This window comes from Pristis pectinata, chromosome 1, assembly GCF_009764475.1.
Source record: "Pristis pectinata isolate sPriPec2 chromosome 1, sPriPec2.1.pri, whole genome shotgun sequence".
NCBI classification, from domain to species: Eukaryota; Metazoa; Chordata; class Chondrichthyes; order Rhinopristiformes; family Pristidae; genus Pristis; species Pristis pectinata.
The window spans coordinates 84,296,322-84,320,864 of NC_067405.1; the positions used below are offsets into that span (position 1 = coordinate 84,296,322).

Sequence of the window (24,543 nt, forward strand, 5' to 3'; positions counted from 1 at the left end):
AACCCTCTCACCTCTGAGTTGGGTTCACTACTTACCAGCTCACGGAACATGAAGTGGTGGGCTGCACCATTAACAACCTGTGGCCAGTGATTTATACAAAGGCTGAAGGAGGGACTGTTGTTGATAACCTGGTCAGCGTCATTCTGCTCATCAATGGCAAGCGAAAAGGCTCTTCTGGATGTGAGGTGCTGCTGCAGAGTGTGACTCTGAAGGAGGCTCCAACACATCATCTACATCGGGGCTCGGTTGCCCTGGGGTCACAGTTGCCCCTCTGCCCCGCGGTCCGAGCAGCAACTGCCCTCTTCCAGTTGGGATAAGCTACAGGGATGAGGAATGAGCCTCAGGTTAAACTTTCCCAACAACAGCTGCGGCAAGAACAAGGTGTGTCCACGCGGGGTCTTCACTGGAAAGATGAGGCCCAGGTATCCACAGGAACCAACCCAGATTGAAATCGACTGGGAGCTGAAGGCTGAGGCATTTGGGGAAATGGGATCCTCCTGTGCAGGCGGAGGTGGTTCATCCCAGCCTACCTGTGATCCTCCTGCACCTCTGCCCGCAACCCCTGTGAATGCAGGGACATAGAGTGTGCTGCAGTGAGACTGGAAGTTACTTCTGCCTTCATTGCCTGGCCAATGAACACTAGTCCAGGAACTTAACCACAGTGCTCCTAAATCCTCAGTCAATGGTTTTCAACCTAACCAGTGTTTAATAACATTTTAACATGACTCCCTTGCTTTTGTATTCTCTAATATAAAGCCAAGGTGCACTACTGAAAGTATCCTGACTGGTTGCACAAAGGCCTGGTACAGCAATTCCAATGCACAGGACTGCAAGAGGCTGCAGAGAGTAGTGGACACAGCCTGGTCCATCACAGGCACAGCCTTCCCCACCACTGACAGCATCTACAGGAGGTGCTGCCTCAAGAAGGCAGCATCTATCATCAAGGATCCCCACCATCCGGGTCATGCCCTCTTCTCGCTGCTGCCGTCAGGCAGGAGGTACAGAAGCCTGAAGTCCCAGACCACCAGGTTCAGGAACAGCTACATTCCTACAACCAGCACACATAAGATGCTGGAGGATCTCAGCAGGACAAGCGGCACCTATGGAAGGAAATAAACAGTCAACGTTTTGGGTCAAGACGCTTCATCAGGACTGGAATGGAAGAGGGCAGAAGTCAGATTGAAGAGGGAGGGGGAGGAGCGCAAGGTGAGTCCAGGTGAGGGGGGGGAAGGTAGGTAGGTGGGAGAGGTGGGGATGAAATGGAATGATGTGAGAGACTGGGAGGCGATAGGTGGAAGCGGCAAAGGGCCAAAGAAGAAGTAATCCAATAGGAGAGGACAGTAGACTATGGAATAAAGGGAAGGAGGTGGGGAACCAGAGGAGGGTGATGGACAGGTCATGAGGGCGGGGGAGGGGAAAGAGAATTGGTGAGGGGTTCACAGGAATGAGGGAAAACAAAGGGGAGGGGTTACTGGAAATTAGAGAAATCGATGTTGATGCCGTCAGGTTGGAGACTACCAAGGCAGAATATGAGGTTACCTTGGCTCCAGCTCTTCCCATCCTGTGACTTGAAGGATGCTATTCCCTTCTCTCAGTTCCTCAGTCTCTGCTGCATCTGTCCCTGTGATGATACTTTCCATTCCAGGACATCGGAGACGTCCCCTTTTTCCAGTAAGCGGGGTTTCCCTTCCACCACCATCAATGCAGCCCTCACCCGCATCTCCTCCATTACCCGTATGTCTGCCCTCCTCCTCTGCCCCCACCCGACATAACAGGGACAGGGTTCCCCTTGTCGTCACCTACCACCCCACGAGCCTCTGCATCCAACACATCATTCTCCACTACTTCCTCCATCTCCAACGGGATCCCACCACCAGGCACATCTTCCCCTCCCTCCCCCCTCCGCTTTCCGTAGGGATCGCTCTCTCCGTGACTCCCTTGTCCACTCATCCCTCCGCACAGATGACCCTCCTGGCACTTATCCCTGCAACCATGCAAAGTGCTACACCTGTCCCTATACTTCCTCCCTCGCCACCATTCAGGGCCCTAGACAGTTCTTGCAGGTGAGGCAGCGCTTCACCTGCGAGTCCGAGGGTGTCATTTATTGCTCCCGCTGCAGCCTCCTCTATATCGGTGAGACCCGATGCAGATTGGGTGACCGCTGCATCAAGCACCTTTGCTGTCGCCACAACAGCCAGGATCTCCCGGTGGCCACCCACTTCAATTCTGCACCCCATTCCCATACTGACATGTCTATCCACGGCCTCCTCTCCTGCCCCTTTGAGGCCAGACGCAGGTTGGAGGAGCAACACCTCATATTCTGTCATATTCCAACCTGACAACATCAACATCTATTTCTCTAACTTCCGGTAACCCCTCCCCTCTGTTTTCCCCTTCTTCCTGCCCCCCCCACATTTTCCCTCATTCCTCTGGCCCCCCTCACCCCTTCTCTTTCCCCTCCCCCACCCTCACGACCTGCCCATCACCTCCCTCTGGCTCCCCACCTCCTTCCCTTTATTCCATGGTCTACTGTCCTCTCCTATCGGATTCCTCCTTCTTCAGCCCTTTGCCTCTTTCACCTATCAACTCCCAGCTTCTCACATCACTCCCTTTCATCCCCCCTCCCCCACCCACCTACCTTCCCCCCCTCACCTGGACTGGCCTCTCACCTGCCAGCTTGTGCTCCTCCCCCTGCCCCCCCCCACCTTTTTATTCTGGCTTCTGCCCTCTTCCTTTCCAGTCCTGATGAAGGGTCTCGACCCGAAACATCGACAGTTGTTTTCCCTCCATAGATGCTGCCTGTCTTGCTGAGTTTCTCCAGCATCTTGTGTGTGTTGCTCCAGATTCCAGCATCTGCAGAATCTCTTGTGTCTACATTCCATCAGGTTCTTGAACCAATCTACATAACCCTAACCTTACCGCAGCAACGGAACACCACGACCACCTACTGCACTATCATGGACTTGTCTTTGTTTGTGTCTTTGGTTTTTTTTGCACTGTCTTGCTTTTGCAGTTTTTTTTACTGTATGGCATAACCTTATGTATAATTTATATTCTGTGTGTTGTCTGTACCTATGTGCCTGTGATGCTGCTGCAAGCGAGATTTTCATTGTACCTGTACCTCACTGTACTTGTGCACATGACCATTACCTTGACTTGAGAATCCAGTATGGTTTCTTCAGCCTTCGCATACACATAGTCCAGCTCTCTCGGCCACTGCACCCTTTCTACCACTAGACCACGTAGCCCACAGTACGCCAGTACAGGTGAGAAATGCTTTGTGAAAGGGGGATTTTAAGGGGGCTTCTTAAAGGAAGAAACAGAGTTGGAAGAGTGGAGAGGATTGGGGAGGGAATTGCAGAGCTCAGGGCCTTGATTATGGTGAGAAAGACAACAAGGAATGCAGTGAACAAGGCCAGAATGGGGAATCTGCAATTAAGGGTTTCACCTGAGCTGGACACAACACTGTGGTTTGCAGCAGATGGCTGGGGGAGGTTCAAATTACCCATTGTGTGTCCTATAAATAAATAATCATGTCTGCTACAGCTTGGAGCACCATCTGCATCCTCATTTGTAATTTGTTGCTGTGCTGTAGGATTGCTGTTTGGGCAGAATTTTTTGCTTCATTACTCCAGGTTTTGGGCAGAAAAATAATTTTGAGTGGAGTGTGGTTATTTTCAGCCATTTTCAATGTGTGTGTGTGTGTGTGTCTGAGTCTGTGTGAGCCAGTGTGTGTGTCTGTGTGTGTATGTCTGTGTGTGTGAGTCTGTGTGTGTGAGTCCGTGTGTGTGAGCTTGTGTGTTTGTGTGAGTCTGTGTGTATGAGTCTGTGTGTGTGTGTGTCTGAGTCTGTGTGAGCCAGTGTGTGTGAGTCCGTGTGTGTGAGCTTGTGTGTGTGTGTTTGTGTGTGCGAGTCTGTGTGTGTGTTTGTGTGTATGTGTGTGTGTGGGGGGGGGGGGGGAGCCTGTGTGTGTATGTGTGCTTGTGAGTCTGCGTGTGTGTCTGTGTACGAGTGAGTGTGTCTGCACACAGGTGTGTTTGTGGGGCTAAACATGCTTTTCAATGTGACTCGTGTGTGTGACAATAAACGTGTGAGCATTTATGTCTGTGTGCAGAGGGACAGAAAGGAGCCAATATGGAGGAAGCTGGCGATGTATTACACCCAGGGAGTGAGCCCCTTTCAGTCCCCTGCGAACCTGTGAGCTTGGAGAGGGACTGAGGACACTTCCTGCTCTGCGTTTGTAGGCTGAGGTTGATGTTTCCTTCAGGGTGTTCCAAGGTGCTCTCCAGCCAGTGGAGGTGTTGTTAAACGTTATCAATTGGCATCAATATATAAAATGAGGCAGGCAACTTATGTGCGGCAAGCTCCCATAAAAAACATCAAGGTCAGGGACTGGATATCCCACAGAGAGTAACTCAACTCCTGACACCCCAGGAGTGTGATGGAACACTCTCCACTTGCCTGGGAGAGTGCAGCTCCAACAGCCCTCAACAAGCTCCACTCCATCCAGGACAAGGCAGCCACTTGATTGACATCCCATCCCCCATCCACCACCCTAAACATTCATTCCCTCCAACACCGGCACACAGTGGCTGCAGTGTGAACCATCTACACAGTGCACTGCAGTTACTCGCCCAGGCTACTCCGACCGCACCTCCCAAACCTCTGACCTCCCCACCAAGAAGGAGAAGGGCAGAGAGTTCAGGGAAACACCACCACCTGCAGGTTCACCCTCCAAGGTGTACAACATGTTGTCTTGTTTCTGCTCCTTCCGTTGTCACTGGGTCTAAACCTGGAACTCCCTCTCCAACAGCACCTTCACCAGAGGGATGGTGAGTCCTGCAACATGGAAACAGGCCCTTCAGCTCAACTGGTCCATGCTGACCAAAATTCCCATCCAAGCAAATCCCATTTGTCCCTCTAAACCTTCCCTATCCATGTACTTGTCCAAGTACCTTTTAAATGCTGTTAATTTTCCTGCCTCAACCACTTCCTCTGGCAGCTCGTTCCACATACTGACCACTTTCTCAGTGAAAAAGTTGCCCCTCAGGTTCCTATTAAATCTGTCTCCTCTCACCTTAAACCTATGCCCTCTAGTTCTTGACTCCCCAACCCTGGGATAAGACTGTGCATTCACCCTATCTATAAGATCACCCCTCATTTTCCATTCCAGTGAATAAAGTCCCAGCCTGCTCAACCTCCCTCCATAACTCAGTCCCTCCAGTCCTGGCAACATCCTTGTAAATCTCCTCTGCACTCTTCCCAGCTTCATGGCACCTTTCCCGTAGCAGGGAGACCAAAACTGAACACAATATTCCAAATGCGGCCTCAAAAACGTCTTGTACAACTGCAACATAACATCCCGACTTCTATACCCTGTGCCCTGACTGATGAAGGCCAGCGTGTCAAGAGCCTTCTTCACCACCCTGTCTACCTGCGACATCACTTTCAGGGAACCATGTACTTGCACTTCTCGGTCCCTCTGTTCTAAACACTCCCCAGGGTCCTACCGTGGTGGGGCAGTGGTTCAAGGAGGCAGGTCACCCATACCTCCTCTAGGGCGATTAGCGCAGGGTACACCCAAATACTGGAAGATAAATTTTAAGAAAAATATGATGACCAGATAATCTGCCAGTGATACTGGTTGTTGGATAAGTATTTTCAGGGATGTGGGGAAGGACTCCCCTGTTCTGTTTTGAACTGTTGCCGGGAGATTTTCCATTCACTTGGAGAAGGCGGTCAGAGCCTCACTGTTAACAAAGCTGAAAGCAGTACTCTTGACAGTGCAGCACTTCTTCAACACTGCTGAGGTGTTGGAGTGCTTAAGGACGTGTCAGGACACAGCCAGCTCCCCCTCAGTTCACAACAGCTGGTTAGGACAACACGGGGAGGAGAGGGTGAGGCAAAGGAAATTGATATTCCTTGCATTTTAATGCAGTTGAGTCCCTTTTGAAGTAATACAGTTAGACAGATATCATCAGAATGGAATCCCAAATGCTCACTTATTAAAGACAACAGGATTTTTTTTGTATTGTTTTTAGTCTCAAGCTTTATTAACAGTGTCTGGAGATAATGGTCAGCTTTACCAATGGCTTTTATCCAGTGCTGATTGTTTTACTAATTCATGTGCTGTATCACAACAGAATCTACCACAAGTGATTTATTAATAGCAACCCCTGGTGTTTTTTTACATAGAACAGCTCAGTGTAATTATTCATATCAGCTAGGGTCTCATTACAATGGCATTGCAGAGATAATGGGTGATGGATGGTCTGAGACTGCCAGTGTTTAGAAAGAATACAGGAGCAGGGCTGGGAGCGAGGATTGAGCTTACGTTTGGGATGCAGAGGTTTGGAAGATGAGCCAGCTCAGGCTCTGAAGGAGTCTAGGGGTGCGCTGCTGGGAAATCTCCCAACTTCCTGCCTCCCCCATTCTGGTTAAGGAATGTGGGGCTGCCTTCCTGGGCCTGGCTGTTGGGAGTGGACTTCAGCTCTCACAACCTCGCATGAGTCTCAGACCTGCCCTCAGGACCCTCCAGATTGCCCATTGGAACCTCAGGCCACTGATTTTAACCGGGTGGATTTGTACAATGGGGGAGGGGGGCATATCCCCTGGAGGTGCAGCCTGCACTGTGGTCTCACGGGCCGACACTAGCAGCATGATGCATTTTGGAGTCACTTCAAGGGGTGGGGGAAAGTCCAGGGAAGTTAGTTCACACCATCGTGATAAGTTCCATGGTGCCCACTGTAATTAATGCGTAAATCTGCAGCAGCAAGGCCTTCTCACAAACTGAAAAACAGAATGCTGAAAGAACTCAGTGGGTCAAGCAGCATCTGTGGAGGCAAAAGGTGTAGGTCAGCATTTTGAGTCGAGGCTCTGCGTCAGGACTGAGAGGGAAGAGGTAAGATTGCCACTAGAGGTGCAGGGTCTTGACACGAAACACCAGCAGTGCCGTTTGACCCGCTGAGCTCTTCCAGCGTTCTGATTCTCGTTCCAGATTCCAGCATCCGTAGTCTCTTTTGTCCCCGAGGATTTCTCGCAGACTGTGAACCACTGAAATTTGCTGCCAAGCACCTTGTGCTGCGCTGGGTGACCCAGGTGACACTGACATTTGCTGAAATCGTCCAGAGTTGACAGATCTTGTTACCAATCAGCTCACCTACAACCTCCTAATGGACCTCACCAAGCTACCACCTCTGAGTCCTAGTTTTACAGCATGGAAACAGGCCCTTCAGCCCTTTGAGTCCATGCTAACCCTCAACTATTTCTATACCCCGTTTTATTCTTCCCACAGTACAGTCAACTCCCCCCAGATTCTACCACTCACCAACACACTAGGGGCAATTTACGGTGGCTGATTAACCTGCCAACCTCTGTGTCCACACCCCCCCAACCCGTCTTTGGGATGTGGGAGGAAACCAGAGCACCTGGAGGATTCCCGGGGCATACTTCATCCTTGTGCCACGAGCTCTGCCCCATGCTGTTCTTCGACTGTTCTGACTAGTGAATATCTGCACAGCCACAGAAGAGCAGCATTCCCATTGGGAACTCTCCACTTGCTTGGCAGCGATGGGCTGGCACTGCCAACGTTTCCGATACCCGGAGCAGAGGGTCTTCCCACACCTCACCCTCCACAGCACAGGGAGACCTTCCCTCTTCCTCATTCTCAGCATCTCCATGCATGCCTATGTTCTCATCAGGGGCCCAAGGACATTGAGGCTGACAACAAACTGAAGGCTTGTTACAGTCTGTGTTTGTTGTAAAGCATCAGCTCTTGCACGGCTGCCCGGTGATCTGGTCAGCAAATGGTCAGCGATCCAATGCTCCCAGTTTCCCATTGGGATGTTGGCGCTGGTGACAACATCCGATGCCCGTCCCTCATGGAATCACAGGAAACCTGCCACACGAGAGGCTGCTCAGACCATTGTGTCAGTGCCAGTTGAGAAGGGGCCTAATCCCACCCCCAGTGCTGGGTCCGTGGCCCTGATGCTCATGTCCTTCACGTCCCAAGTTTTGTTTAAGTGTGGGGAGGGTCTCTGCCTCTAACTCCATGTCAGGCAGTGAGTTCCAGTCCCCCACCAGCCTCTGGGTGAAACATTTACCTCACCTCCCCTCAAATCCCTCTACTTTAAATCTGTGCTCCCTGTGTCTGACCCTCTGCTGAGGGAAACGATTACTTTAAAAGCAAGCATATACTGTATATTTATCTCTAACTCTTTCTCTTTTTCTATTTCTCCCTCTCCCTTTCTCTCTCTCCCTCTCTCTCTCCCTTCTATCCCTCTCACTCTCCCTCTCTTTCTTTATACACAGACATGCCTGTACTTCTGTGTATTTTCTCCCTTTTTATTTTTCTGTCTCCATCTGCCAGGTTTTAAGCTAATTGTTGCCTTGACAACCTTGGTCTGCACCCTATCACAGACATTCCCTTCTGTTCTCCCCTCCCCTCCTCTCCCCGTCTCTACGACTTAACATCTTCTCACTCTTTCAGTGCAGTAGCAGGATTAAAGATTTGAGAAAGCATCGAACCATCGTGAATCAAAGCAACATTCAACAGGAACTAATCCACAAATAGCTGATGATCTCTTTAAATAGCACGGGAATTATTAGAGCTGGGGGAAATTATGTTGTGTCGTTAGCTGGAGTGTTTAGCTCTAATTTGGCAATGTTAGTCTTAAATTAACTTTGTAGGCTGATCGGTATTAAGATCTGTCAACTTTGTATGATTTCAGCAAATGTTAGTGTCACGTGTTAACAATTCTCCTGAAATGACAGCTAGTGTCAATATTAGGTGCTGAGGCTGGTACGTATTCAATACTGGACGATTTCAAGTGACCTCCCCTTTCTCCTCACAAATGTGACTGCACCTCTGTTTTGATTTGTTTTTACTCTTCTCTCTCCATCTGCCAATTTTTAAGCAAATTGTTACCTTGACCATCTTGGTCTGCACCCTATCACAGACATTCCCTTCTGTTCTCCCCTCCCCTCCTCTCCCCGTCTCTACGACTTAACATCTTCTCACTCTTTCAGTGCAGTAGCAGGATTAAAGATTTGAGAAAGCATCGAACCATCGTGAATCAAAGCAACATTCAACAGGAACTAATCCACAAATAGCTGATGATCTCTTTAAATAGCACGGGAATTATTAGAGCTGGGGGAAATTATGTTGTGTCGTTAGCTGGAGTGTTTAGCTCTAATTTGGCAATGTTAGTCTTAAATTAACTTTGTAGGCTGATCGGTATTAAGATCTGTCAACTTTGTATGATTTCAGCAAATGTTAGTGTCACGTGTTAACAATTCTCCTGAAATGACAGCTAGTGTCAATATTAGGTGCTGAGGCTGGTACGTATTCAATACTGGACGATTTCAAGTGACCTCCCCTTTCTCCTCACAAATGTGACTGCACCTCTGTTTTGATTTGTTTTTACTTTTCTCTCTCCATCTGCCAATTTTTAAGCAAATTTTTACCTTGACCATCTTGGTCTGCACCCAAGTTCCCACAGTTCTCTCTTCCCCTCCCCTTCTCCACAACTTAAAACACACGTCTTCTCAGTTTTCCAGTTCTGCTGGTAGATCCTTGACCCGAATGATGGACTATTTCTCTCCCCACACATGCATCCCTGGCCTGCTGAGTACTTCCGGCATTCTCTGATTTTTGTCTTGGATTTCCAACATCTCCAGTTTTTTGCTCCAATTTCAGTCCCTCACACTCCAGATATCCCTCGTGGATGGTGGAAAGGCCTTGGGGTGTCAGGAGGTGAGTCACTCACCACAGGACCAGCCACTGACCTGCTCTTGTAGCCACCACATGCTTATAGCTAGTCAAATTGAGGTTCTGGTCAATGGTGACCCTCAGGTTATTGATGATGGGAACTTGGTAAGAATGATGCTATTGGATGTCAAGGGTAGGTGGTTGGATCCTCTCTTGTTGGAGATGGTCATTGCCCGGCACTTGAGTGGCATGGATGTGAATGTCATCAAAGTCTGACTGGTGGCTGCTTCATTTGCTGAGGAGATGTGAATGGAACTGAACCTTGTGTGGTCATCAGTGAACATCTCCACTTCTGACCTTATGATGGAAGGAAGGTCACTGATGAAGCAGCTGTGGGTGGTTGGGTCTGGGACACTGTGCTGACTACTTCCCTCCAACCATTCAGTTCTTGAACCAACCTGTGCAACTCTATGCACTACCTCAGTATAGCAACACTATGACCACTTTGAGCATTTACACTACAATTGACATTTTTTTTGTTCTACTTATGTTCTTTCTTGCAAAAATTGTGTATTATTTATGTTTAAGTTATGTTTTTCTTGTGAATACTGCTTATATGATGCTATGTCCCTGTGATACTGCTGCAAGTTAAGTTTTTCATTGCACCTGTGCATACATGTACTTTTACATATGACAATAAACTCAACTTTGACTCTTGACTGAGATGATTGACCTCTAACAACCACAACCACCTACCATTGTACAAGGTCTGGCTCCTTGAAGAACTTGTATTCACACAGCTCCTGTTACGTGGTGACAGGAACAGGAGCCATTGGATTGTTTACCCTTTGATGCCCACTGACTTCAGTTTTACCAGGGCTCCTTGATGTCACACTCGGTCAAGTACTTTCTTGATGTTGAGAGGAAGTCGTGTTCTCTGTCCTCTTCAATTCTCTGCCCTCCATCTCTCCATTAATCTCCCCCTCCTGTAAGTCAACTGCCTACATTATATCCACTGTCACCAGCTTCACCTTGCCGTTTCACCTGAGCTCGCTATCCCACTCCCTACTTTGCAACCATCGGCATCTTCACTTCTCCCAACCTCCGTCTCAACGTGCTACCCTGGTAAAAAGATTTTGTACCAATTAGTTACAAGTATGCTTTCAAAATCTAGACATCGTCCCCCACCTACCACCCCAGCTAATTACAATGTCCTGGCATCGGTCACCTTTGACGCCTTAGTCCTCATTAACACCGTTATCACCTCTCAACTTGCCCATCCTCATTGGAATGGCCCACACCTCCACTCCCTTGACAAGAACTTGTATTCACACAGCTCCTGTTACATGGTGACAGGAACCAAGGCTCCTCAAGCACGTTAACCAGATTTGATGCCAAGCTTTGGGAAGCAAAGTTATATCATAAGGAGCACCATAAACGATGAAGTGGATGTAAAGACCAGAGAGGTTTTGGGGAGGGATTTGCAAGCTTTGGCCCCTGCCATTGAAAGGCAAAGCAGCTAATGGTGGAACTGGGAAATCTATGCAAGTACAAGAGGCTGGAGTTGGGGAAGTGCAGGTATCGCGGACAGTGGCAGGGATGGGGGAAGACTGCGGGGACAGAGAGTGCTGAAGCCTAGGGAGAGTTGGAAACAAGGAATAGAGGCACTTCCTAACTGGGAACCAAAGTAGGGCAGCTAGTACAGAGAGAAAGGGTGTAATGCGCTTGGAACAGGTAGCAGAGTCACAGATAGAGCATGGAAACAGGCCCTTCAGCCCTTCGAGTCTGTGTTAACCTTCAAGCACCCACCTACACCTGCATTTTTCCCATTGTATTTTGCCCACATTCCCATCAACTTCCCCCAGGTTCCACTCCTCTCCTATACACTGGGGCAAGTTACAATGGCCAATTAACCTGCCAACCAGAGTTTTAGGTGAGCTGAAGTTTATGGAGGGTAGGGAACAGCCATAGGCAAGGGTTTCAGAGGTAGGTGAGCAGTCAGGGATGTTATGGACGTAGGATCAAGCAACCTCATTGGTGTTGGGGTTAGATCTGGTTCAGTATCAGGGATGGAGTAGGGTCCCATTGAGGCAGCCATTGCTCTACTGCACCAGTACAGTGGGGAACAAGGGGTGTATAGGAGGTGAATTATTCACCACAGGATCATAGTTGTTGGAGGGTTCGAGGGAGTCGACCTAAGTGTCGTCATCACATGTATTGTATCTGACTCATCTTCTGATAACATTGCCAGGAGGCTGCACACAGATAGGGAATGGGGAAGGAACAGATGGTTGGGGTGACACCAGAGAGGGGCAGGAGGTGCCTCACCATTCATCACCAGACCTGGCTGAATCAACCACAGGTGTAACCCTATCCTCTCTACCCAGGCTGCTCCCCTCTCTATGATCTCCCTACGTTGCTAAGATTCTCTATTGCAGTACCCACTGCCTCTACTGAGCGTAGTGGGTGTATGGAATGAGCTGCCAGAGAAGTGGTAGAGGTGGGTACAATTACAATGTTTATACGACATTTGCACAGGTACATGGATAGGAAAGGTTTAGAGGGATATGAGCCAAACGTGGGTAAATGGAACTATCTTAGGTAGTTATCTTGGTTGGCACAGACGAGTTGGGCCGAATGGGCTGTTTCCATGCTGTATAACTCTCTGACTCTAACTCTGATCGTATAACTCTAAACAGTCTTCTTAAGTACCTCTCCCACATCTCCTCCACCTCTGGTGATGACAGCTCCACCGCTGAGATTGAGACCCTCTGGTCTACTGCCTCTCCCATTTCCTTCCCTCCCCCTGACCCACTGGTCTAGACCCCTGAGGTGTTCTCCAGCCCTAGGGCTGGGCTTACTCCCTTTTTCTCCAGCCCAGAAAGGCTTCATTTTGTCAGAGGTTTTCTTCACCATGGGAGCATGTTGAAGGTCAGTGGCCTGAGGTGGGCTCTGGACAAGAAACTTCTACTCTGTTATTCTCTTTTCAAATTAAGGAGGATTTCATGGGCACGTTTCCTGATGTTGGAGAACTTAGTCTGCACGAGTTCAGTTTGAGGCAGGAAAACTCAGTTCCAAAGAAGCCCTGGTCAGAAGAACAATTCTTGACAAAGCATGAAATGGCAAAAGGCTTCCGCCTCATCCAGGAGTGTGGGGGGTTTCCTGAGGGTTTGATATTTCCTGAGAGTGTGAGAATTTCCTGAGGGTGTGAGGATCTTCTGAGGGTCTCAGGATCTCCTGAGGTTCTGATGGTCTCCTGAGGATCTGAATGTCTCCCAAGGGTCCCCTGAGGGTTTTCTGTGGGTCTCCTGAGGGTCTGAAGGTCTCCTGTGGGTCCCCTGAGGGTCTCCCAAGGATCCACGGAGGGTGCAAAGGTCTCCCAGAGGTCTCCTGGGGTTGAACCAATGTACATCTCAGTCCCTGTTGGCTGCGAGGAACACCACTCTCTGCTCATTGTGCTGTGACCTGGTGCACCCCTCATGTGATCAGGAGAAACCAGGGAACATATCCTGAGTGCAGAATCTGGCTCAAACCATGTGTCCTGCCCACCCCCACCCCCCTCCGCTTCCACATCTCTGCTGCTTCCTATCTAACAATTGCCACTTGAACATGTTCCAGCTCCCTGTCAGGCTGCACATTCCAAATCTTGACCTCTGACTGATCCTCGTGTCACCTCTCATGCTCTCTTCAACAACCGGAAACTTTTTATTCAATGTCAAATTTTTATTATTTTATACATCGCCATCAAATCTCCTTTCAGCCTCCCCTGTTCTATGAATAACCTCAATTTCTCTGCTTTCTCCATATAACTAGAATTTCTCATCCTTGGAATCAAACTGATAAATCTCCTCAGGACCCTCTCCAGACCTTCCACATGCTTCCTTTAGGGTGATGCTTAGAAATAACCATTATATCCCAAGTATAGCTTCCCTCTGTGCTGTCTGCATTGTCTTGGGTTCCATTTCCATTCTTATTATTCTGTCCTCCCACACCCAGGTCTCTCTGTTCCCGAGCTCTCTCACAGTTGCACTGTGTAGCTGGTAATCTTTCCTTGAAGTTCCCACCCAGATCAATCAGCATCCTATCCGGATCTATCACAGCTTGGTATGGCAGCTGCTCTGCCCAACGTCCCACAGAATTGCAGAAAGTTGTGAACACAGCCCAGTCTGTCATGAAAACTGGCCTCCCCTCCATGGACTCTGTTTACACTTCCCACTGCCTCAGCAAAGCAGCCAACATAATCAAGGACCCCTCCCACCCTGGTCATTCTCTCTTCTCCCCTCTCCTGTCGGGCAGAAGATAGAAAAGCTTGAGAACACGTACCACCAGGTTCAAGGACAGCTTCTAAGCTGCTGTTATAGGACCCTTGAATGGACCTCTTATACGATAAAGAACTCCTGATCTCTCAATCTACTTCGTCAAGGCCCTTGCACCTTATTTGACGACCTGCACTGCACTTTCTCTGTAACTGTAACACTATATTCTGCATTTTTTTTTCATTTTGTGCTACCTCAATGTAATTATGTGTGGAATGATCTGCCCAGATGGCACGCAAGCAAAAGCTTTTCACTGTATCTTGGTATGTGTGACAATAATAATCAATTCCCAATTATCAATTCCCAACTTCCACTTTTCTCCACTGCATTCCATTTGCAAAGTGTCTGCCGCCTCAGCAGCCATCCATTGCCGCTCAATAAGTCCAAGCTCTGTGTCTACTAATTTTTAGTGTGCTTCATACACCGGACTCCAAGTCCTTAATGCATTATAATGTAGCAACAATGCTGTGCATTCCCACTACACTCCAACCCTACAATCCAGCCATTCTCTGCCTCCTTATTATTGCACATTTATCTCCATGTTGCAAATAAGCCCATAATGCACCAAATAATATTTGACAGCCCCAGTAACACCGGCTCTGCTCGCTCTATCCTTAGCGGTGCATTCCAGGTGGAAACTCGTGATTAAAACGCGCAGTGCTCCCTGTGCCCGATGCACTTGCAAATAAATGTGCTAAATGCTGCAGAGAGCATTCTGTGGGCAGCTGCTGGTGCTGCTTTAACAGGGAATAGGAACAAAGGGGAGTCAGTGGAGTAGCAGGTGGAGATGGGGAGAGTTGCTGCTCCCCAGATGGACCAGATCTGGGAGAGAGAGAGAGTGGGAGAAGAGGGTGTAGCTCTGCGATTGACGGGCGGCGGCCAATGAGCGGCGGGAAGGGGGCGGGAGCGGGGGCCTCCGACCAATGGGCGGCGGGAAGGGGGCGGGAGCGGGCGGGCGGCGGCTGGTGCGCCGAGCGGGTGTCAGTGCGGCGGGCTGGCGGGGTGAGAGAGGTCGGGCAGTGGCGGCGATGGCGTCTAAGTGTCCCAAGTGCGACAAGACCGTCTACTTCGGTGAGAGCCGCGCTCGTTCCCATGCCCGGCGCTCCAACCCCCGCCTCCGGGGAGGCGGTAGATCCCTCGCCCCCTCCCTGGGGCGTTCCCTCATCCCCCTCTGGGGTGCTGCTTTCATACCCCACCTTCCCAAAAAATCTGTTAGTGGCAGAGAAGATGGAATGGGGTTAGCCGGTGGGCGAGGTTGCACAGCGCAGGGAATGGGATTGAATGTGCAGTTGGGGTTGGGGGCCAGCGTGCAGGCGAGGGGCCGAGTGGCCCTCCCTCCCTCCCGGCAGACTTGGCTGCGGCGCCGTCCTAATGTGCAGCCGTTGCTGGGTGCAGGCGGCAGCGCTGCTTTCACCCCCGGGGCTGGGTCGTGTTTGTAGTCCGTTATTGTACGCGGGGGCAGTCGCGCCCCTTCGCACCTTGTGATTGCGGGTCGGTACTGCCCCTGGACCCAGCTGCCAGACATGAACCTGTCAGCAGTTAGGGTGGCAGTCCGCAGCAGCCCCAGAGACTGGTCAGGCGGTGCAAGCAACTCCTCCGCTACCGTTTCTGTCTCAATTGTTGCATCCATTGGGGAGAACAATAATAATAAAGCAATAGGAGATTGACTTGGCTTTTTGTTTTCTGCACTTGCCGACGCACTGATGAAATTAGGGAGCTCAAGTAGGCGGTTTGTTCAGCAAGAATTGTTCGGAATCATTCAATGTAGACCTGGGTCACAGTCCCCCTTGCAAGAACCATCGTTCCCTGCCCTTTGCCTACAGCCTGTACATTGTTCCCCTCACAATAAGGCTGGGCTATGATCCGAAGGTCTTTATCTGATTCTCTTCGGAAGATAGAATTAAGTGTTGTTCTTTCAGAACAATCTGGAGCAGGGTGACTGGCCATGTATTTTTTAAATGAATTCTAATTTTACCCTTGGTAAAGGAGGAATTTTTTTTCAGATGGTAGGTCACACCCTGGCTATTTTCCCCTCCTCCACCCACAGGGAATCAATGGGTTTCATCTATTGAAGAATTATTTGACAGACTCTGAATTAAGTGCTGCACCCTTGCTTGCTGCTTAGTCCCCCAATGCCTGGATGATGCCTGTGTCCATCGGGGACGTTCTGGTTTTTAACCTGTGCTTGGGGATTGGGAAGGATTGGACACAACTGCTGGGGTTTTGAGCAAGAATCTAGCTTGTGTGTTATTGGCAAAGGAATGGGACAGAAGGTTTTAGTCAGCAGGTTGTGACCTGGGAGGTACTGCCTGAAAGGGTGATGGGAGTGGTCAATGGTAACTTTTAAAAGTCTCTAAGTGAAAATAAGGATCCATCCAGGGGAAAGGAAATCAAAAGTGATGCAGTCGAGCAGCCCAAGTGACTCCTGGTGTCACTAAAGCTGTGTTGGGAATGAAGTAATGCCAATCTTTTGCTGAGGGGAGTATATAAATTTATGAGAGGCATGGACAGGGTAGATAGAGTCATTTTCCTAGGGTGGAAGTGTCAAGTATTGAAGGGCATAGGTTTAAGGTGAGAGGGAGAAAGGAGATTTATGAGGCAAGCTTTTTTTATATACATAGAGTGGTAGTTGTCTGGAACGTGTTGCCAGGGGTGGTGGTAGGTGTAGATACAATAGTGGTGTTTGAGAGGCATCTAGCGCGTACATAAACAGGCAGGGAATGGATATAGAATGTGCAGGCAGATGGGATTGGTTTAGATTGGCATCATGGTTGGCATAGACATCGTGGGCCGAAGGGTCTGTTCATGTGCTGTACTATTCTCTGTTTTGATCAATTCTCTGCAGGGTGATGTTAAGATGCTATTTTGCACATGTTTCATCATTTCTTACCTGCTCCATCTGCACTGGTAGGTTGGTGCTCAGGAAATGAGTTCTGAAGTAGCTCAAGCAGTCTTGTTTCATCTCTCCATTTGTATTGTTGCCTGAGGGCACTTCTTGCTGTGAATGTTTATGTATTTCCCATGCACTGCACTTGTATGTGAGTGTGGATGTGTTAGATGAGCGTTGAAAGTGCACTTGCTGTAACTCTACCCTTTCTGCATTGCACTATAGAGCTTATTGTTCCCACGCTCCCTGGTACCAACTCCCTCTGACCAGCTCTACAGCAGAGCTGATAGCTTTTTATTTAAAAACCATTCCCTCATCTGTTCCAGAGTGAGTCCAACTTGGCTGCTTATTAGCACTGCCCTTTTTTTCCATGCTCTGCAAACCCACCAGAGGCAGGGGAGTGGGCATCAACAAACTGGTGATCCTTGCTAGGTTGGCAAGCAGGCAAATTTTGGACAGTGACATGGTGTCAACTGGACACTTTTATTTTAATGAGATGTGAGTTGGCTCCAAATAATGGTGCTCTTGAGTAAGTGTGCAGTCCAGCCACTGTTAAAGGACTGCAGCAAGCCATTAGAGAAGCTGGAGGTTGGGGTGCCTGGAGAAATGAGAGGGTTAATTGGAATGTGTAAGTGCTTTCAGAGGGAGCATTGTGTCAGCTAGAGTGTGTAGATGTTTTGTATTGTCAGTGGAACCCATCACTCTCCCACATTGTTTTAATGTTAACTGCTGTTGTGATGGAGCAATTTGGGATGTGACCTGTGGGGAACGTTCAGCCTTGGGTGGAACAGCTGGCTCTGGATCACAGTTCCTAGTGATCCTTTCCTCCCTCAAGTACAGCTCTGCTGTAGGCTAATTCACAGGGACTGATTGAGATTGGGCAACAATTTTGCTTTTCTTGCATTGTGGAGTTCAGTATTGCTCCCCCTGCTTCAGAAAAGATGTTAGTAAACTGGAAAGAGTGCAGAAAAGATTTGTAAGAATGTTGCCAGGACTTGAGGGACTGAGTTATGGGGAGAGGTTGGGCAGGCTAGGACTGTTTTCCTTGGAATATGGGAGAATGAGGGGTGATCTTGTAGAGGTCCATACACAAGGTGAATGCACTCCATCTTTTTCCCAGGGTTGGGGAATCCATAAAGAGCCTGTTTCTGTGCTGTATGACTCTGTGTGACCAAGATGGTGGTTGGTGTGCAAGTTAGACCTGAACTTTGGGCAATTCCTGTGGTGCTGGGAAGCTGGGCCACAGTAGCCGAGCTCAAAGCTCTTGAAAGCTTGTCCATGGACGATGGTGGATCTCCCTGGTTAAATTGTAGAGTTCTTGTCTCTGACTCAGAAGGTTGCGAATTCACAGATCGCTTAAAGTGATAACTAGTGGCTGAGTTCTCAAACTTCTATTGCAGGACCCCTGTGTTGTTTTTTTGTTTTGGTGAGGGGTGGGGTGGGGGGGGGAGCGTTGCTTGTCCATGTTGTCAGCTTCATCATGAGAGTAACCAATTTTGCAGTGCTGTTTACCTGTGGTGTGAAACCCTTCAATAACTTGTGACAAGGAGGGAGGTGTGATCAGTTTTCAGGTGGGTCTCAGGAAAGTATTGTTACTTGTGAGTGTGAATGTTGACAGGGGAATCTCAGGAATAGAGTGGAAAGGGGATGTAACTGTTTGCAGGGGTCCCTCCATGGAGCATAGCTTGAAAGCCATCAATCTAAGGTGATAACCAGAGAATTAATACTGAAGTGTTACTTCCACTTGTCTGTCAGTCAGCTGGAAATGTACTCCGTGTTGGAGCACAGCTGCAAGTACTTTGACCAGAGCAGTGGAATTCTACAATCATTGGCATGCAACTGGCAAAGAAAAACAGCTCCTTTCTTTAAAATGGTTATTTCTGGTGTAGGACTTGAGGGGTTAAACCAGTGCCTCAGATCCAGGCAGTGTTTCAGCTTAGGTGTGGCGGAGTTTCAAAGATGAAGTTGGCCGGCTGGTCATTGGCCTGTAAAATCAGCTTTGTTTCGGCAATAAATCACACACAGCATCTGGGAAGCTGCCTCTGAGGGTCGGGCACCTCGCTGACGGAGGTCTGGAATCCCACTAGGCTGCGTTCTGTGAAGCGTGTCATTGTCAATCAGTCATCACCCGTGTGAGCGAACTTCTTAAAACATTTTCTCATGTTTCCTTACAGCATGGGAAGGAGGCTGTTCGGCCCAGCAAGTCTCGAGCAATCCTATCCCCTCCGCAGCTTATCTCCCTGTAAACTGTCCTCTCGCACATGCCCATTTACAACTCTACTGGCAAATTAACCTTGCAACCAGCATGGTCCTCCTGTAGCAGTTCTCCCTGCAGGAGGACCAGAAGGTTGAAAGTTGTACAAGTCCTACTCTGTAGATTTGAGCCCAAGACTCTGGTGCAGTACTGTAAGGGTGCTGCATTGTCTTTTGAGACCTTAAGCTGCAAGCCTGTCTGCTGGATATAAAAGATGCTATGGAACTATTGTAGGGAGAGTAAGGAGCTCTCCCCAGTGTGTCAAGTATGGATTTATCCACAGCCAGTACCAGTTATTTGATTGCCTACTTTGCTGCTGCCCATGGGAGTTTGCACTAAATGAATTGGTCTTTCCTACATTAAAGCAAGGGTTGTACTTTGAAAGTACTTCATCTGCAATTTCAACGGAACATCTGGAAGTCCAATGATTTGCTTTGTGAAAGCAAATCTTTCTTTCTCATTAAATCAGTAGAAAGTTTGAGAGATTGAAGGAGAGTTGGACATGGATTTTACTGAAGCATCTGTGGGAATATCTGGTTACAGTAAACAATTAAAATCTGTACATCTCAAAATTGGAAAATATTCAGCGGGTCAGACAGCATCTGTGGAGGGAGGAACAGAACAGTTAGTGTCAGGCCCAGGCATTGGGATTAGGGCTAAACTCCTCTTTAGAACTGGAAAAGTGAGGCAATGAGCATGTTTTAAGTTGCAAAGAGGGAGGGGTAGAGAGAATGTCTGTGATTAGGGTGGAAAGAAAGGCTGTCAAGATGACGCGATGGTTTTGGGTGCCATAGAGTTGATCATAACACACCTGTCTTGAGTGTAAGAAGAGGAGATGAATGAGGGCAGTTAGAGGGAAATGTAACCAGCAGCAGCAACGTAATGGGACTGAGATGCAGACAGCAGTTGCTGGAAATCTGAAATAATAGAATGCTGGAAATGCTCTGATCAGGCAGCATCTGTGAGAGAGGAAAACCAGGATAATGTTACAGGTGTATAACCTATAGATCTGAGCCTGGCTTGTTCTTAAGCTCCTTTATTTCAGCTGGGGAGTGTCAAAGTTGAGTTATGCCAAGAAACAGCAGTGTTGTTTGGAGTTGTGAAGCACGAGCTGGTTTCGGCAGCTCTTCCTTCATCCAAGCCCCGAGATGCGTCTCCCCTTACACCACGGTGCAGTGCGAGGACAGTGGCTCCTGCTGTAACAGACCAGAGGAAGAGAGAATTTGTAATTTTACTGAGTCTTTTGACCCAGGAGGTCTTGGGGGCTTTACAGACAATGATGTATTCCTGGTGCAGACGCTGTTGTAATGTAGGAAACAGATTATGCCAGGTCAAGTGGATTATAAATACCATTGGAAACTGAATTTTTAGTTAATCGTGTCATCGCTATTTTTATAATATCTACATAAAGCAGGAAGCTAAATGGAATGTCGTTGACAACTGAGCTGGACTGACGATCTGCGCTGAATTGTCATGTTGACAGAATATCAAATTAATAACCTAGTGAGATATGTGAGCGGGCAGGGTTGTTTACAGCTTTGTGTGGCTGATGTTGGTATTTGTCTGGCTCTCAGGGTTAACATACTACACCGATGAGCTATAAACAAACTTGGTGCTCTCCGAAGTGTTTTGCAATAAGCACCCTATTTTAAACAGAACCCCTGGTTCAGAGGAAAGTTACAAAACAGTGGAAGGTGAGAAGTGTTACTATTCATCTGTGCTTTATTCACTGTGACAATTAGTTTATTTTATGAATTAAGTTGCCAGAATTCTCCTTGCTCCCCCACACACACACACACACACACACACACACACACACACACACACACACACACACACACACACACACACAAGTATGAGGATTGTGGTTAAGCTAACCATGGAATAGATGCTGAGGTTTGGAGGGTGGGGCGGGGGGGGGTGGGGGAGTGTCTGAGGGGCAGGCTGCTGGATTGGCAGAGAAGAGGACAAGGGGGCTTTTATCACCCACCTGTCATATGGTCTCCTCGTGACTGGAGCTGGCATGCTTTTCATTTTTCCACTGGGAATCTCTGCTTCCATCTCAATTTCTAATGGGAAGGAATACACAAGACGGCATTGTGCAGGAAGAGGGATGACCTTCCTTGTGTCTCGTTGCTGGGGTGTCAGGCGCTTATAAATACTGCTGAACCAGCTCGGCACTGCCGTGGCTCCTTCCTGTGACAGGCAGCTGCTGGAGATGAATTTTCCTCCCTTCCTTCTGTGGGTTACATTTCATTTTCTGTGTGCTGTTTTAGTGCAGGGCTGGAGGCTGCTGCAGATCCATCTGGATCTGAATGTAAAGGTTAGGCTAACGTTTTGGCTCTTGCACTTCAGACTGAGTGTGGTCAGTATTCAAGGAATTTAGGGGTAGGAGTAGGCCATTCAGCCCCTCGAGCCTGCCCTGCCATTCAGTGAGACCACCACAGGTCTGTGGTGGGCAAGAACAGGGCTGATGGAATATTGTGGAAAAATGTAAAGTTATCCATAGTAGAAAAATATCTTTTTTTAAACCATGTGAGGTTGGGTAATATGCAAAGAGACCTTGGGTTTCCTTTGAACACAAGTCAATAAAGATGGTGTGCAGATGCAGCAAGCAATTAAGGAGGCAATGGTATAACGAGGATTTGAATGCAGGTGTAAAGATGTTTTACTACAAATATACAGGGCATTAGTGTGTCAGCACTGAGTATTGTGTGCAGTTTTCATCTCCTTATCTAGAAGAAGATATTTGATGTATAAAGGGAGTGCAATAACGATTCAGTAGCCTGGTTCCAGGGATGGGTGGTTTGCCACATGCGGAGAGGGTGAGTAGACTGGACCTGTGTTCTATAGAGTTTGGTTCTCACTGAAGATTACAAAGCCCTTGCAGTGCTCAACAAGTTGGATGCAGGAGGACGTTCTCCCAGACTGTGGGGCCGCAGTGACTGAGCAAATATTTGGGACTGAGCTGGGGAGAAATTTCTTCACCCAGATGACAGTGAATCTTTGGAGTTCTTTGCGCTGGAGAGCTGTGGAGGCTCAGCCATTGGGTTCATTCAGAACGGAGATCAATAGGTTTCTGGATATGAAGGGATCAATAGGGAGAGGGCAGGAGAATGATGTTTGAGGTGGAAGATCAGCCATGATCTTGTTGAAAGATGGAGCAGAATTGAGGGGCCAAATGTCCTTTTGGGTTTGCATTCTTAATCAAGGGTGCAGGTGTCTCAGAAGCAGCTCTCGTGGCTAAAATCTTCACCTGGTACTGATTTTAACTCTCGGTCTCCTGTATCTGGAGTGTCTGACTCTCCTGGCACTACGCATTCTTTGCTCAAGTGGGCAGGGGTCACCCCATCAGCTGATCAACGACGCCAGTGGGAGTAGATCCCTATGTAGACAAACGCTCGAACAACCGGAGGAAGTAAGTGGCTGGGCAGCGCAAGGAAAATTGAGTCAACTTCAGAGAAAGTAAGATATTCCAAGCTTGCACATCCTTTGTTTCCAGATATTCACACAGTGCCAAATAATCTCTTTCTACTGCCAGCACAGAGCAGTGCTGGAGTTCTCTCTACTTAGTCATCTAAACAGAAGCAGGCCCTTCAGTCTACCATGTCCATGCTGACCACTGTACCTTCTACACTGATCCCATTTACCCACATTACCTCTGTAGTCTTCTAAGCCTTGGCAATTCCGACTACCTGTTTAGGTCCTTCTTGAATGTTGTCAGAATCTCTGCCCACACCACCTCTTCAGACAGTACGTTCCAGACTCCAACCATTCTATGTGTGTGTGCGTGTGCACGCGCGCGCGGCGGTGGGGTGGGGGGGGGGAGGGGGAGGTGAGGAGGGATTTCCCCCTCAGATCCCCACTGTCTCTTTCCCCTACAGGGTCTCCTCAACACCCACCTCAGATCCTTGCCAAGATCTCATTTCTCATCTCAGGGGTCAGGAGTTCCCTGTGGGGAAAACCACCTGCTCTGCTGCTACCTTCTACTACGTCAGAGGCACAAAGCAAAGGCCGGTTGTTGCCGACTGCGTGCAGGGCTCGTGGTGCTGGAGGATTGGGAGGGATGAGTGTGGCAGTGTGATGTTACCTTGGTATCCCAGAGACATGCAGCTCTTGGCCATACCAACTATCACTGCTTTGCTTCTAGCCCAGTGGCCAGCAAAGTCCAGAGGACAACTCCAAGTATATACCCCAATGTGAGAGGGAGTCAGGCAGTCTGTCCATACAGGAAACCAGGTTTATAGCACGGGAATCCGATGAAGCCATTAACTGTGAGGCTTCACTCATCATCTCTGCTATGCCTTTGGATTACTACCTGGAGATGGTACTGTTTCTTACTGTACGTGAACCTGAAATCTGTGGTTAAGTAATTAAAAACAGTGGAAAAAATCCTCAACACATCGGGCTGTAAAGCAAAATCTAGCTGCTAGAAATCTGAAATAAGAGCAGAGTATGTGGGAGACACTCAGCAAGTTGGACAGCATCTGTGGAGAGAGCAACAGTCTGTTTCAGGGCTGTGTCAGAGGTGGACATGATATGCACAGGAACAGGCCCTTTGGCCCATGATGTCTGTGCCAAACACAGTGCCAAATTAAACTAATCCCTTCTGCCTGCACATGATCCATATCCCTCTATTCCCTACGTATTGAAAACCACTGTCATTTCTGCTTCCGCCACTACCCCTGGTAGTGTGTTCCAAGTACCTACCACTCTGTATTTAAAATAAAAAACAATGCCCCCACATCTGCTTTAAACATACCCCCTCTCACTTTAAAACTATGTCCTTAGTATGTGACATTTCTGCCCTGGGGAAAAAGGGTCTGTCTACTTTGTCTATGCATCTCATAATTTAATAAACTTCTATTAGGTCGCACCTCAGCCTCTGATGCTCCAGAGAAAACAACCCAAATCAGTTGTAGTGAACATTAGGCAGTGTGTAATGTCACCTGCCTAGAGCCACCATTCCAGACCAGCAGCCAGACTTGTGGGCTCGCCCACCGCTGGGCTGCTGCACAGTGGTGGTGATGCAGTCCAGCACTGAAGCTAAGTGCAGTTTGGAGTGGGCAATGAGTTTGAGCCCCTGACCCTCTGCATTTAACAACCAGCATTGCAGGTCCCCATCGGAGACCGAGGTTGCAATGTAGCTCTGAGGTTGGCAGGGGGGCTTGTGATTCCAGTTAACAAGGCTGGGTATATATGTGTGTGTGGACACTGAGAGCTTTAGAAATGATAAGATAAGATCTTTATTAGTCACATTTACATTGAAACACACAGTGAAATGCATCTTTGCATAGAATGTTCTGGGGGCAGCCCACAATGGGAGCAGGTACAGGCCATTCAGCCCCTTTTGTGTGCTCTATCATTCAGTAAGATG

At 48.5% G+C, this 24,543-nt stretch overlaps 1 protein-coding gene across 1 annotated transcript in view; it reads left to right on the forward strand.

Moving 5' to 3' along the window:
* Positions 1–14,988: 14,988 nt before the first annotated feature.
* LOC127568823 (cysteine-rich protein 2-like) overlaps positions 14,989–24,543 on the forward strand; it is a 44,314-nt gene continuing 34,759 nt past the window's right edge. Inside the window, exon 1 of the mRNA XM_052013023.1 lies at positions 14,989–15,096. Coding sequence (XP_051868983.1) covers positions 15,054–15,096 — 43 coding nt within the window. The 5' untranslated portion in view covers positions 14,989–15,053. The remainder of the gene's footprint in view (positions 15,097–24,543) is intronic.